Source organism: Botryllus schlosseri, chromosome 10, assembly GCF_051294905.1.
Source record: "Botryllus schlosseri isolate E-star chromosome 10, Bs_hap1, whole genome shotgun sequence".
Taxonomy (NCBI): domain Eukaryota; kingdom Metazoa; phylum Chordata; class Ascidiacea; order Stolidobranchia; family Styelidae; genus Botryllus; species Botryllus schlosseri.
The window spans coordinates 28,481,225-28,497,646 of NC_137245.1; the positions used below are offsets into that span (position 1 = coordinate 28,481,225).

Genomic DNA, 16,422 nt, shown 5'->3' on the forward strand with positions numbered 1-16,422 from the left:
CGTTGCTTCATAGATCATTTGCTACCATCGTTTAATTTGTCTTTTCTAACCAATATATTTTACAGACGGACTGTATAGAGGCAAGTGCACCTGTTTGATCTGGTGTGATCAGACTAGTTGACCTTCAAGGTCGTATCGATCATTCCTATCTGATACCGAATACTGTGCAAGCATATTTTCTCTACCACCATCATTGCCGTCTGTTTGCTATGTATTTTGGTTCGATGATATCGAGCCATGTCATATCGAGCTTCCCGTCTATCTTGCATGTCGCATTTTTGTAGTGTTATGTTGATATGTAATGTATACGAATAAAGATTCTCTCTCTAGGTCTAGGCTTAACTAGCGAACCATAGCCCAATACTAGGCCTCGACCACTTGTACACCAAGCAACAGCTTAGCCAGCGAAATATTTGATTTCGAATAAAACCAAAATATCGCTGTTCTTGCACAAGCACACATTGCTAGCTCGGAATCCTCGTTACAAGCAGTGGCATAGAGAGGGTGGCTTTCAGGAGTCGAAACTCATATCATTTCAAACTTGTACTCATGTAGATTACCGGTCATTCTCAACATCCAGTAGTCTGACAGAAACGCCTGTCAAGAACCTCCAACGCCAACACAAGGAACACCCGTCGAGAGAATTCTTTGTTACGGTTCGTTGGAAAAAAGCAGCAAGATTACAATCACTTATTTTATAATACGTTTCATTCTAACTACGCTCTAGAGACAATCATGAAAAACTGTTAACACCAATACAAGAAAAATTGTCGAGACATTACCGTATTTCTTGCAAAAAGTCAATAAACGATTGAATATATTATTCAATTGTAAATTGAAGTTCTGTACCTCAAAGAAGTTCTTCAAAAGGTCAATAATGAACGATCCCTGTCGCTATTTCAAGCCAGGAAAAACCCAACGAGGGCTCAGAGATATCTCAGCTCACAACTACGAGAAGCAATACAAATATAGGGCATCGCTCCTGACGATGTAGCTTGATGGAGGCGAGTTTAGTCGATCTTGACCTGGCCGTAGATCTTCCGGATGAAGAGGAAAGCCGCATAGAAGCCAATGCTCCCGGTCAGGATCCAGAAGCTGAGCACGATGATGAAGGTGTAGCCAAAGTAGAGGAGAGTCGGGATGAATGCCGTGATCTCCAGCTGAGGAAGGACATTTACAAAAGCAGTCAGCGTTGCGACCACAAGTGCAAAGTCATATCGTCAACTTCTATTTAAAGAGGGATTTACGAGACATGATAAACCAGTGGTTCTCATACTTTTTTAGACACGCCCCCCCTTTATGATAGTGAAATATTTCGCGCCCCCTTATCGTCATATTACAAAATGCAACCCGAATGAAATAGTTTGACGGCATGGAAGGTTATGACTGTTGATGAGTGTATTCTCAATTATGAAATTCAAACTATACGCAGAGCAAAAACTATGAATTGGAGGTAAATCGAGGGTAGCGCAAATTTTTCTTACAGTTGACCGCAGCATCGCGCCACTCCTCAGATGCTTTCACGCCCCCTAGTTTGAGAACCACTGTGCTAAACTAATTCAATTAGTAAAATTGCTGTTCTAGCACAATTATTTCACAAGACATGTTGAAACAAATTCAATTCATATTCAGCAGTTACTGTGGTGGCTATTTTACACGATTTCACACTTTAAAGTCTTGCCGACAAACCCAAAAAATTATTTTCTACTTGACAAAATGTTTAAAAAGTAAAACTTTAGGGGTGAAGCATAAATCATATGCAAAAGCATTTGCTATTCTCATGCTTATGAGCATCAACTCTGATTTGATACGAACGGAACTTAATTTTTGTAGTTTCAATTTAAAAATTTTTGCGAATCCAGTATTTCTAATTCTAATCGAGTTTGGAAAAATCAAAAATATTGGAGTTGTTGAACTCTGCTCTACCCTTCAGAACAAGCATCGCGACAACACACCTGAGTGTAGAAGTAAAATATGGAGTAGATGAAAACATAGAATGCCGAGCCCCCGGACACGATGAAAGAGCGCCACCACCAGTGATAATCCTGCACAGAGATGGAAATGTCACAAGCGCAACAAATAAGCACTAGACTGGGCTACTCACTTCAGAGCAAAGTTGAAAATAAACCATGACAATCGATATCTGACTGCACGCGATCACCAGGATCACAAACACCAGGAAGAGAAATCCAAACAGGTAGTAGAATTGATTCTCCCAGATCGCCTGCATTAAAAACAAATTTTCTGCATATGTCAGTAAGTGCTTTCTTCTGAATTTGGTCAGAAAGTGCACGAGCCCCGTCGATTAGTCGGTCCGCCGAAGGAAAACGAATTCCGTCAAAGGGTGTAATTTGCCACAGGCTTATCCAGTCAATAAAATATTTGTGTAGATGAAAGACGAAGTCTAATAGAACTGATTTTAACAAACAAAAAAGAAAATTGAATTCATTTTAATTTCAAGGTGACCTTTTATCCGTTTTCCGAATTAAGCCGAGTCGACTTTATATGTTTCCAAGTTTTTTTTACGATGAATCAATTTTATTCTCTCTCTTTGAGACAAACGCATTTCAGCCTGTATTTCTCACCGTGAATATGAAGAACAGTTCGATGAAAACAGCTCCGAACGGAAGAATCCCGGCCATCAGGACACTGTGCCGAAACAAAATAGGATTTGGTCAATGCAGGGTTGTAAACAAGTCACGCGTCATTTTAAATTCATCACCCAGTCATACTGTTTATTACTGTTCAAGTAGGGTTATTCAAAATGACTGAAAAATTGCGATTGAAGTCATGACTCGAGCAGACTTCGAAAAACTACTATCTAGCTCTCCAGTTTTGAAAAGTGAGTAGTAGCGAGTAGTGAGTTCTAGTTCTTCATTTGGAAAATGGAGTAGTTCTAATTCTGTATTTTGAAAGATCAATAGCTCTAGTTCTGGGTGCGCATTTTGAAAAGCGAGTAATCCTAGTTGAAGTTGTGAGCTGAAGTGAGTAGTTCTAAAAAGTGAGTAGTTTTAGTTGAGCTCTTTGATAAATCAAAGTTGTTTGTACAAGTCTGAACTCGAGTCATCACAACGAATGAAAACGAGAAGTGGCGTCGCGGCCATTATCACCTCACAACCGGGTTCATGTACATCATCTGCTCCGGCACTTGTCTGGGGATTTGGTTGGTCCGCACTGGATAATTGTACGGCTGTTTGCGGAAACCAAAGTAATAGCCGATGAACACGAGCGGCAGAGACACGCCGAACCAGAGAGCCAGGATCGCAATCATGGTCGAGAAGGGAACCTGCAAAACCGTCAAAAACGTCAATGATCAGTTCTAAGATTGGTCAGTTTGTGGCAAGTGATTACGGCTTGGCAAGGTGATTCGAGTCGTGAGAGATGAACTTTTTGAGTGCTGATATTGTACGGTACTCCTTTTCTCTAGGAGTTAATTTATCAATGAAAATGATAGTTTCGGTACTATTTCCCGCTGGGGAAGATTGAAGGCCTCGATTTGTCGTATAGCAGTATATGAAACATGTGGCACAAAGCCAGAGATGGACAGTAAGCAAATTGTAGCTTATTCAAATTAGAGCAGAATTAGAATGAGAGCGACACAGCTTTTTCCAAACTAGATCAGAATTAGTATTACTGAATTTATGAAAACCTTGAAATTGCGTCAAGATCAGTTCATATTAAATCAGCGCTGATTCTCATTAGCACAACAATAGCAAATGTCTATACAGCAAGCTTGGCTCGTTTGGCACGATACAGTTCTCTGTAGCCTTTTCAGGATAACCAGAAATCACATAAGAATGAGAGCATAGAAACATTTCACAAAATAAAGATTAGAATCAGATTATCGGCATTTCGCTCTAATTAGCCGACTAGAATGGTCTAGTTGTCCAAGTCCTTAAAAAGCCCGAATAGCAATTCATTCTACTTACGGCTCCCGAAGAATGCTTCCCCCAAATGAAGAAGTTGAGGATGAATGCGATCAAGAAGCTAATTCCCGGATAGATGGTTGCGGTTTGGATGGCGGCCCGTTTCCACAGCTGGCCTTTCACGCTTTTGTAGAGTCGACCGGAGAAGTAGCCTCCGAATAGCCTGAAGACAGCAAAAACAGACTGCGTATTAGCGTTGCTCTAAAATACATCATGTAATGTCACTGCTCATTCAGTACATCTACATTTGTACAGTTCATATCACCATTCTTATGTTTTGATCTCACATAGAGTGTCCGGACAATATTTTTTTTTGAAACAAACACATATACTTTTGTTACCATATCTTCTTTTCGGTGGTGACAATTAAATTTCTCTCCCTCCTATTTCACTGGATATTCGGCAGAATTGTTAGGTTGGCTGAAGGCTCAATTCTGCCCAGCTGAAGCGAAGTTATTCGAGTAGAAAATTTTGGATTTTGGACCTTATGTTCGATGCCGAATCGAGGATTCAAACATCACCGATTATCACATGAATAGAGTGTGAAGGATGTGGAAAGTTGAAATATATACCCGTGATGCGACAACTAGAACTGGGCACAATGATTCGAGTACTCGAATCTGAATCGAGTATTAATTTTAATGATTCGAGTCGAGTAGTAAAATACGATTTTTTCGAGCACTGAAATTATACGCTTCTCACCACTGAAAGTTAATTTATCATTGAGAATTATAGTTTCGATGCCAATTTTCACTGTTGAAGCCTTGAAACCTTGATTGGCGGTATCGTAACATACGAAACATATAGTGCGAAGCTACAAAGGTTACTGGACATAGCACATTTCCGAAGCCATGATTATCCCACACATCAAGTGGAATGAAATCGGTTCGGTCGAAAAATACCAAAGTATCTTTTATGAGATGGATAACAGGCATTATATTCTTTGTGGTGGCATAAACGGTACGCATTACATTCTGTTATGAAGTCAGGATCAGCGATACTCGATTACTCGACTTGACTCGAAGCATATCACGTGATTCAGAATCGAATCACTCATGTACTCGATTTTGCCCAGCCCTAGCGACAACAAAGAATAGAATGCCAGTTCTACACCATATTGAAGGTGATTCGTCTTTTTCTGACCACACCTATTTCATTGCACTTTGTCACAATGATGTGGGTCGATCTAGACTTTGCAGATATGTCGTTCCCACAAACGCGAGTTTGTTTGTACAAGTACAATGTACTACATGTTTTGTATTAGCATTAGTACTCGTTTCTGATTAAAGTACGCGGATCATTGTGCTCAGCCCCACTCATTGTGTAGCAACGATTACAATGCACATGGGCAATTATTTGAGCAGTTCTTGGAGGTACAGATAATAATCGAATCATATATTCAAATTTATGATGTAGCAAGCAAGCAGTAAGGCCTCGCAATCGAAATAGAAACGCTTCTCACCCCATGAATGTATAAAGGAAGAAGGAGGCCGACAACAAGCCCCCTCGACTGGATGGACTGAGCATTCCCAACATAGCTACGCATATCGTGATGATCGCCATTCCGAAAAGTTGGACGCCTGCGCCAACCAGCGACACGAAGAGCATGATCTGACAACAAATGCGACAGAGATTAGACAACAGAAAACCATGAACTTCTACAAAGACGGTAAATATACACAGTTGTATAAAATATTGATGCTGAAATGAGCCTGAGTATTTTCGATTGACAGTTGTCAGCAAATAGTAGAGAATTCAAAACAATTTTGTTCTGTTAACAGGTAGCTAATCTTACCGCTTGTGATCCAGGCGCATAATTCATTAAAATTTATCTTGAACGAAGGGCATTGACACGAGCTAGAATCCGGTCAGGGTAATCAGGGTATTTAAGCCCTAACTATTTCACCTGGAAGTAAAACAGTGTTCCGTGTGTATCATTTAGAACTAGCCTAGATTGAATGTCTGAACTTCATATATTACAACCGATTTTTTTAAAAATCCAGAGCCCATACAGCGAAAATATGAGATGTCATTCAAAATATCTCTAAAACCAGAGCCAATTTGAATAAAAAATGAAAGCCATATTATGAATCAGTGCCCTCCAGAACCCCTAAATACAACTCTTTCTGTGTCTGCGTAAAAATATGGGTTCACCAGTAGTGTAATGAACAGTGAATAATTATGACTTGGACTTGAGTATGAACGCCATGACTCAGACACGAGCCATAACTACAAAAGAAAGGTTGACTTGTGACTTGGGAGCTTGCGACTCTGTCCCATGTTTTTACCACGTAAAGTTGAGGAGAGTGATAGCAAACACCAGAATAAAACTCTCACATTTCTGGGAGGACGGAACACGTCGCCGTGAACAAGTTTCCATCCGGTCTCCTCAATTGCGTCGTCAAGTTCATCATCTTCTCGGTTATAATTGGCAATGTCGCGTCGCAGTGTTCGAATGATGATCATTGTCAAAATGCCTGGAAAACAAGACAGACTGAATGAAGCAAAGCTGACAGACTTGGACCTAACCCTTAGGTCAGGCTTGGACAATTGCAGAAATGCGGTTGCACAATTAGACTAATCAGACCAAAATGCCGGCGATCGAATTCTTGATAATTTGTCAAGTGTCTCTTTGCCCTCATTTTAATTGTAATCGAGTTTCTGGCTTTCCTGAAAATGCTACAGGAGAACGGTATCGTGCGAAACGAGACAAGTTTGCTGTACAGATATTTGCCATTTTCGTGCTTATGAGATGAACTCTGGTTTGATATGAAGTGAACTTGATTTTTGTTATGTTTCTTTGTAATTCGGAATGTGACACAATTTCACAGTTCTTGCGAATTCAGTCATTTCAATTGTAATTTAATTTGGGAAAAAACTGTTTCATATCATTCCAATTCTAGTTTGTGCAAGTCTGCCATTATGAAACACAAACCTGCCAAGAACAGAACCACGACGATGGAGTTGACGATGGAGAACCAGTGGATTTGGACGTCTCCCATCTGCAGGTAGATGTCCCAACGTGACGCCCATCGGATTTCGCTTTTCTAAAAACGCAATCATCAATTCTTGTCCAGTTCAGATTAGATCTCCAACAATATCGGACATCGCAGCCCCCATACCGATAAAAGCAATCTTAAAAAGATATGAAATCTAGCTTGAGGCACCTTTCAAAAATTTCTGAGCATTTATTGGAACAGTTTTACAGCCATCGGTATGCTTGGATATGAATTAACACTGGAAAGGCTGCATCTGGGCACCTGGAAGCAGAAGTGGTGCAGTGGTCACCCCTGCATGTTATGTATCAGAAATTGATCAATATTCCCAGTCTAGCTGTTGCAGATTGCACACTCTCTCTCTACTAGCATGTTGTGACATCACAAAAATGGCCGATACTTTAAGCCTCGATTAGCTGATACCAATGTTTCCGTTCAAAGCTTGATATCGACTTGGTTTTATCGGCGAAGTGATCAGATCATCGGTTGGGGTCCAGTTGTGTTATTGCAGGGTTGTAACCAAGTCGCAATGCTCCGAGTCACAAGTCAATCTCAGTTTTATAGTTTTGACTCGAGTCAAGACGAGTCATTTTCAATTCACCACCGAGTCAAGTCCGAGTCCAAGTCACCGAGCAGAGGGTCGAGTCCGAGTCATGGTATTATGACTCGAGTCGAGTCAAAGTCATTGTGTTGACTGCCCAGTTTCCAGTTAAAGGCTTGTTAAATCCACCTTTTGTAACTCGGTTTGGTGATATCGAATGGTTCGCATTTATAATATACTCATTTTCGTCATTTTTAGAAGTTTCTGGACACATTTTCAAGTACCAGTACCGATAGACGAAATCCCAATAGTGTGATTGCTGTACTATTCCGGAAATTATAATGAGAGGTCGGTCTTGGCCGTCTGAGTCTCGAGTCATATGACTTGGTTCGAGTCATGCGCAATGACTCGAGTCCAAGTCGAGTCAATACACAAATTGACTCAAGTCGAGTCGAGTCATTTCCGTAATTTGAGAAAATGACTCGAGTCAAGTCGAGTCATCTGAAAAACGTGACTCGAGTCGAGTCATGAGTCGAGTCATTACAACCCTGTGTTATTGTTAGGGCCAGGCACAATGATCTGAGTGCTTGAATCTGCATTGGGTAGTTATTTTAATAATTCAACTCCATTTGTGAGAGATGATCTTTTCAAGTGCTGAAATAATGCGCTTTTTGCCACTAAGAGTGAATTTATCAACAAGAATCATAGTTTTATACTATTTTCGAAGGATGTAAACCCCGATGGGTCGTATAGAAGCATACGAAACACGTAGTAGGCTGCAAATCTGCGCGCGTTAGTTGAAGTAGGCCTACATATCTGCAAAGTCTTGATTGACCCACAACACAGTCACAAAAAGATATGAACCAGGGTGCAGCTGAAAAATTCGAATTCGTCTATAATGTGATGCAGGACTGACATGATACTCTTTGTAGTTACAAGTTCCGCATCATTCCTCCTATTCTGACGGTATCATGAGCAATACGCGCATACCCAACTCGAAGCCTAATACTCGATTCAGAATCGAATCCCTTTTTGGGTCAAGAAATGACAGCGTACCGCAATAAGACACCCACCACCCATGATATCTGATAGGAGAACTTGACAGAGGTTGTCTTTTCTGTAATCTCCTGCCGTCTGCCGGGGTTGTCGCTTAGAGTCTTCGAACAATTCTTGCCTTCTTCCAAAAGTGCAGAATCGATACTTCTCGGAGCAACTTCGAATCCGACTACTCGGTAAAGGTTGTCTTCCACCTCGTCAGCATTGTAACTGCAAACAAAGACAGAGTCACTAACCGAATACTTTGACTTCAAGTCCTTTATACAACTCTGCTTATCTCTCCCTTGACAAGAGATCGTCAGTGCAGAACAGACAGCCAGCCCAGAGAAAATGTGGGAGAGGTGAAAAAAAGGGAGAGACGAGGGATCTTTTGAAATCAGTCAATACTAGTTGCTGACGGGTGTCAGCCGAAAATATTCGGGTTCATTTCAATACCAATATACTATTCAATTGTGTGTCGACTTTCTGTACCTCCAAGAAGCCCTTCAAAACACACCATGTTCTAAATTTCAACAAGGAGACCATCTTGCTCCTGTTAACATATCTATACGCATAAGCATATGTCAGTCATGATATATCAAAATATAAATTTAGATATATTTTATTCAATTCAGTGCCGATATGTGAATAATGACTTACTCTTAAAAGCAGGGGAAGGGAATCACAAAAAAATTCAGTGCTCTATTGTTGACTGAATGTGGGGCATAATCTAATATGATGAATGGTTATTGATAAAGATGTAGGTCTTTAAGACAGTGTACACAGGGGTCACTGACCTTTTGCAACCAAGAGCTACTTCTCGGGTACTGATTGAAGCGACGGGCTGCCAGTTACTCCCACCGTTTACTAGTATCAGAGTGAATTTCCGCTTTGCTATTCATATCACTGGGCAGGAATGACATTGTCGTAAGACTAACGGAGTCTTTTAAATCAAATCATCTCATTTCAACTAGCCTAGCCAGCCATTAAGATTTTTTTAAGAAATCATGAATTATTTCGCACCATGTTAGTATTAATTATACAACAACAGTCAACTCAAATTTTAAAATAAATCATGTCACACCTTAGACTGGACATCATATCTGTTTCTATATCAGTCAGTGGGAAGCCTGGCATTGCATACTATCAACTAGTGCGCTGTACTCCGATATGTAACTTAACTGCAACAAAGTGAGTACTGGTATTCCAGATGTGCATTAGCAAAGCGTGTTCTGTGTTTGTTTTTCATGAAATTCATGTCTGAAAAGGCTGATTCACATCGAGAAGATGAACCAAACACGCTTGCAACTTTCATAGCTGCTAAGCATATACCCCTGTACTTTTCAGTCTCAATAAGGCACCAAAAGTTTGCTGCAGCTTGGTGGGCTTTGAGGTGGAGGTCATTTTGCAGCGTTACAATTTCAATCACCAATTGTTCAGCATCCAGACACAACAGATTTCATCAGGCCTATACCGGCAACGATTACAGAAAGTTAGAAACACGGTACTAAACTGCGTTGAGTGTAAGAGAAACAAGCTGTGTCAAAAGATGCAATACGTAATGGATGGGCATACAGATATTGAAAATCTGATAGTACTTCACGAGCATCAGTTACCAAATAGTAATATTGTCTACTACTTAGGCATCGTCCTGGACGTCGAGCTAGCATTACGGAACCCCCGCCATTTCAAGAAGACAGCAGTGTTGGGATGACTCGAGTCATGACTTGACTCGAGTCAGACTCGAGTCACCTTTTTCGCATGACTTGACTTGACTCGAGTCACTTTGCTAAAATGACTTGACTTGACTCGGCGTATCAGAAATGTGGAATGACTCGTGACTCGGAGCAAAATTCACGAGTCAATTTAAAGTCATCAAGTAATCGGTGTCGATAAAAATCACTGTATCTTGCATATGTTCGGATTGTTCGCGAAACGCTGGTGTAACCCGTGAGAGCGGCCAATCATTCAATGGTCGTGCGTTTCATTGAGCCTCGATTGTTCTCTCAGCACAAATATATTAAGCGCAAACGAAGTGATCAGAGCTTACAGCTTACGTTGTCGTAATTCTAGTAGTAAAGTAATAAAATAGCAAAATGCCTATTTCCGTTCTCTGTTCCTACCCTAACTAAACCTATTGTTTTATTGAAATTGAATTCGAATATAGTTTAGTCCTCAACCGTTAGCGTAGGCTCGAATTGTATCATATCTATTTGTAAATGGGTAATGTATTGCATCTTATCAATTCGTTTCTCAGCTCTATTCGGGCTCGTAACTATAAACTGTGGCTATACGCAATTATGTAGTTTAACAGTTCTACGTATATGTGAGCGATACAGTGCCTTCTTGCGTATATATTCAACTCTATATTCGGTTATCGGTTCGGAATCAATGACCACTCAAACTGTATTTCAGACAGCTAGCTAATTGCAATTACGTAATCAATACTTATACATACTTCGAAAAGGCAACTTGACTTGAAATGTGACTTGACTCGTGACTTGACTTGACTTGACTCGAGTCACCAGAAAAAATCGAGTGACTTGACTTGACTCGAGTCACTTTTGAAAATCGATTGACTTGACTTGACTCGAGTCAAAATGTTCAATGACTCGAAATGACTCGTGACTCGAAGGTAGTGACTTGATCCCAACACTGGAAGACAGCGGATGGCATTCTGTCATGTCGCCTGTATAGGCAGTGCGCCGTATCCTACGTCTTCGATATATTGCGATTCTATAACATGTTGGTATATTACTAATTGTAATCGAGGATATTTGATATCATCATTTGAAGTGTTTATATATCCGTATTGTTATTTGTAAGTTACAAATTAGTGTGATTTAAACAAGAATAGCTAAATCAATCAATTCATATATTTAAAATCTCACTGGTAATAATCTGACGAATATTGGGCTACCTGGGGCCCTCATTGGTGACCCCTGGTGTACACCGTACACGTGTATAGCAACGGCATGGAGAAATAATATGTGAATACATTCAGAATAAGGATAAGCAGATTACTCTCTCCTAGAGAACAATTTTAAAAGAGGGTCCTCCAATTATACCCGTACCTACGCCACTGGTCAACACAGAAGTACTTGTACTTTTGCGAACTTGCACCACTTCAGGTAGTGATGACTTCTAAACTTGTACTTCCAGGTGTAGGCTACCCAACAGTTTTTTAGGCAAAACCGGGCCCAGAATGTTTACTTTTTCATTTACTTTGATAGAATTGATACGCTTAATCGCTACTTTTACTTGGGCGTGAAATGAAAGAAAAACCTCTCTTGCAATACGCACGTTGTCAGCAGAACCAACTGTGAATTTTCCAAATCACCACCGGGCGCAGACATATGGTACGGACAGTTCATGTTTAGGTGGCTATAAAATCAGACTCGTGCAAACTACCAAGCTAGTTGGTTGACGGCCCGCTAACTACTTGTGTTTTTTTAAGTACTGTAGTTCTAGTTCTAAATTAAGTAGCCGAACAACTAGAATGTAGAAACGCGTGTCGTCGTTTGGCGTGAATCACGATGCCGGTGTTCTGTTTTTTGATGTTCTTGCTGCTAATGCGAGCTCAGAGTCATCACTACTAATAGGGGGGGGGGGGGGGGGTAGGGTGTTGGGAGTCAGAGCCCCTTCCACTTCAAACTTGTACTGATGTTCATGTGGTGGAGTCAATTGACAAAATAATGATGGGAAGTGACCTAGTTGCAGATTTTTCAATGTCGTCAGCTGAAGTTCTGGTTTTGCGTTTTGAGAATCCAGTCTTCTGTGCAAGTCCGTATAAAATTATATTAAGATGAAATAGTCAACTCCCCAACTAGTGCGTCCACAGCCTTTCTTTCACAGGATGACCAGGACACAGGTCACAGAAATGGTAAATTTGCTGACTCACTGTAATGTGATAGAGAGATGATTATTGAGGAAAACTTTTTGCCCGTCCGCAGACCCAATTTTGTATCCTTGTTCCAGTTGGAAATCGCTTTCTGTCGCGCCCCAACGAGTCGCCGATGGCAGATTGTCACACAACCTGAAATTCAAATAGACTGGTAAACTGACCAATATCGATCTTCTAAAATAATTATTTTCATATTTTACTGGCTAGTAGCTATTTGATAGAACTGATAGGCTGCCTGAAAAAACGCTGCACATCAAATCTGGCTCAGTTCTAACTAGTAGAAGCATTGCTAATAGAGGATAAATAAGTACGGTAGATAATGATTTCCCAGGGGTTGTAACGACTCCAGTCGCGATTTTTAGTGATTTGACTCAAGTTATTTTCTCGAACTAAGGAAAATGACTCAACTTTTACTTGTGCCATTGTGTAACACTCGACCAAGTCATATGACTTGAAACTATGATGGCCATGACAGGCATTTCATTCTGACATGGCAGAATAGGTTAAGTCACCACATGCTTCATATTTCGTTTATATCAGTATTGGTACTTGAAAAATAGGGCCAGGAAACTGCTAATAGCAAGGAAATTAGCATATTACGAATACGAGGCATTCGATATCACCCAACCAGAGTTGTATTCGAGTGGGTTGAACATGACTTGAACTCTCTGCTCCATAGCTTGACTCGGTGGTGGTTCCAAAGTAACAAGACTCGACTTCAGTCAAAACCATAAAAGTGAGATTGACTTGTGACTCGTAACTCTGGGCCATGGATACAACCTGGCCGCGAAGACTATATTCAAATGATAGAGTTTTCTACATCAATAACTTTGCTTCTACGGGTTAGAATTAATCTAAATTTGTCATACATCGGTCAGGTTATACCGTAAACAGCACAATTTGAAAAACTGAGTGAAATTTGGTGTGCATCGTTTTTCAGCAACCTACCAATAGGTAAAATAGGAGAAAAAACCGCCCTATTGATCACTTCCAAACATTCAATTCGTGGAACAGCATTCCATGAGGACTCACAAATGAACAGAGTATTCGTCTCTGATTCGCTGCATAATTGTTTTGGCCATGTTGCTGTCAAATTCTTGCGATTTGCACATCACCGTACAAGAGGTCGGCACTTTCATCCGAGATTCAAACTTTGTGTTGACGATACGGTCGCCTCGAAGGACTTCGCCTGTAGCGAGACATGTGTTACCTTACAATCTGGCAGAAAACAAACCGGGCCAAGCACAGCATACCCAGGTTCTCAACTTTGTGCTCCACGTTTGATGGCTTGCAAAACGGCAAACTGTAGTACTCGTATGGAAGTTGAGTTTTCGAACTGGTCATTTTCACAGCCTGTGAAAAGAATGACATGAAATCTATCGTATGCATATTCAGGATGGGTGTATAGGCCTGCCAGGCCATTTGAGTGACAGAAATACAGTGATTTTGTGCGAATCATGGTCACATTCTATCGATCCTAACCCCAACTGTAAAATAATCAAATCCAAACAAACGCCTCCACAAACCTTCTGCATTTGTCGATAGATAACTAAACTACATGACACATGTGCCAGCATTGTCAGTCGATCAGAGAGGATTGGGGATCGACATTGCTGCAAACAATCACAGCCAGACTCTAACAAGCTACTCTATTTTAAAATGCGCAACAGCAACTAGAGACTAGGGTTATAACTAGAAAAAAAAAAATTCAAAATTTTGTGTGTCCTGTAGTCACAAACGATGAACTTTTGTGTCCTGATTTCGAAATTAACAAAAGTTGAGAGACTGGTTACACAAAAACCTCCCGCATAAAAATTTTCCAGTTTTCCTGTATGAAGGTTAGGCTTTTTTGTAGCTACAGATACCGGCTGATTTGAATTTAACTGACACAATTCCAATTGCGAAGATTGTGATTGCTCAGATTTAATTAATCCTATCGTTTTCTTGCTTCCAGTGAAAACCAAACAATTAATAAATAATTATTAATCTCGATTTTAGATGTAGACTGTATATATCATATAATTTCAATTTGTCTGACACAAATCGAACTGATTGTTCGAAAAGGCGAAACTAGAACAACTTAACATATTTTCAGCGGCCTAGAAAACCGATTAGAGGAATATGATGAAAAATTGAAAATGTCATATCATTTGTGACTCAGCATATGTTGATACTGGGCGGCGAAATGACGTTGTTGCGAAACTGCAAAATGCAATGATGAGCAAGGATTATCATAAACCAAAATATATATTGATTGCCAACATCATATTATCGATTCTTAGTTCTTCAATCCAACATCCTCAAAAAATCCAACTCTCAGCTACAAATTTAGAGATGATATGGTAAAACACTAAAAAGCACTACTATTGCTGTTGAAAAATTTTGATTTGAATAAAATAGTATTTACGGTGACCGATTCTTTGTTTATTTATTAAAGTTGTGCCCAGCAGTTGTACGATGTCATGATGCATCCTCTCGCATGATGTTTTACTCATTATTTAAAAAAAATATGCCTGGCACAAAAACAATTATACATAACTGGAAATTATACATGGAACATCATTGATGCTGTGGCCCGCGGTGTCATCAAAAACTAGGAAATTGGCCCGCGAGCACATTTGAGTTTGAGACCTCTACTCTAAGTGGTCTTAATTCATGGTAAAAGTCTCAGCGGGCTCACCGTTATACCAATATAACAAAATGTGATGTCCAAAAGTTACCCCGCCAAATTTTATCAAAACAGGGTAACTTTGGTCAGTGGAAAATGTGATATTTAGAGCTCCGGAAAGTTGTTGCTACATCTGTGTCAAAGTGTATCATCAAGAATATTCGTATGACCTGCCTGATGGCTTTTTAAAATGGATTGAGAAGGTTGATAATTAGGAGTTTGTAAAAATATGAAAAAATTGGTAGGCAATAAGCCGAGAGATTGTAAGTAGGTGAAAGCTACTTAACAAACTTATCACATACTCTTGAAAGATGCGCCTATGATGAATATGAAATACCGTAAATGGCGATAAAATATACCCATCAGAGGACATAGGAAAGGGAAAGTGCATCTTTTGAAGAACAGTAAAATATTTGAAATCAGCAATAAATCACGGTAACAAGCTTAATGAAAAAAAACACATGCCGGGGTAACTTTGGACACGGATAATTTACAAAAATACTGTACTGGAGTGTACTGCACTACAGTACTTATTTATGACCATGAAGATTTTGGATTAGTGAATTCTAATCTTTGGTCCATAAAAACACAAAACTTGCCTCCCCGTGATTCTGAATGAACCAAATACATGAAATTGAATTGAATCAACTCAAAGTGATTTACTCCAGTCTCAAGTGGCATGATTATTATCTTGAGCCCGAATTTACATCAAATTGAGCGAGTGACGTTCAATGTCTCACCTTAATTTCGACAGTATCCCCGGCTTTAAATTCGGACGGAGCGACACCAGGAACGTAAAATCCATTCGTTAAACTCCCAAAAGACAATATCAGTAAAAAAATCAAATCCATTGCATATATCACAGTTAATGTACACTAAGCTCTCATAACTTTGTAGATCTGTTAATAATGGAAGATATTAAAAAAATTAAAGATGTAAAGGGACCAGACAGCAGCCCTGGTCTATTTATGAAGTAGGAATGTCACATAGCAATCTGACAAGGTTGCATTCAAACAGAATGCAGCACTTAGTAGTTATTCCCTACACACCGAGAAAATGATCCCATGAAACCAATAAATGTTTCCCATGAACATGTGAAAATTTCGCAACGTCAAAATGAATTGTGTTTCGCGTTGGGGTAGACGTATATTAGGGCTGGGGAGGGGGTATAAGGGTGGGTTAGGATCAAGGTTGAGGTTGGGATATTTCCAAGATTAGGGTCGGGAGATGGGTTGGGGCAGGGGTATTAGCAGAGTGTACTCAAAGGTGGCGTGGACACAGAAAGAAATTCTCTCGTTCACGCTTCACTTGGGTAGTCAAGATTGTTATTTTCGATCCGTTTTCAGTACTGA

General features: G+C 40.0%; 1 protein-coding gene across 1 annotated transcript; it reads right to left on the reverse strand.

Moving 5' to 3' along the window:
• Positions 1 to 631: 631 nt before the first annotated feature.
• LOC145448698 (transmembrane 9 superfamily member 4-like) lies at positions 632 to 15,997 on the reverse strand. Its single transcript, XM_080327164.1, has 14 exons — positions 15,811 to 15,997; positions 13,656 to 13,755; positions 13,435 to 13,591; positions 12,400 to 12,534; positions 8,537 to 8,729; positions 6,862 to 6,973; positions 6,264 to 6,403; positions 5,389 to 5,537; positions 3,930 to 4,089; positions 3,111 to 3,286; positions 2,586 to 2,649; positions 2,105 to 2,224; positions 1,956 to 2,045; positions 632 to 1,160 (listed from the first exon to the last, which is right to left on the reverse strand). The coding sequence occupies exons 1-14, from the start codon at positions 15,919 to 15,921 to the stop codon at positions 1,011 to 1,013; spliced, it is 1,857 nt and encodes a 618-aa protein (XP_080183290.1). The 5' UTR covers positions 15,922 to 15,997; the 3' UTR covers positions 632 to 1,010.
• Positions 15,998 to 16,422: the final 425 nt, after the last annotated feature.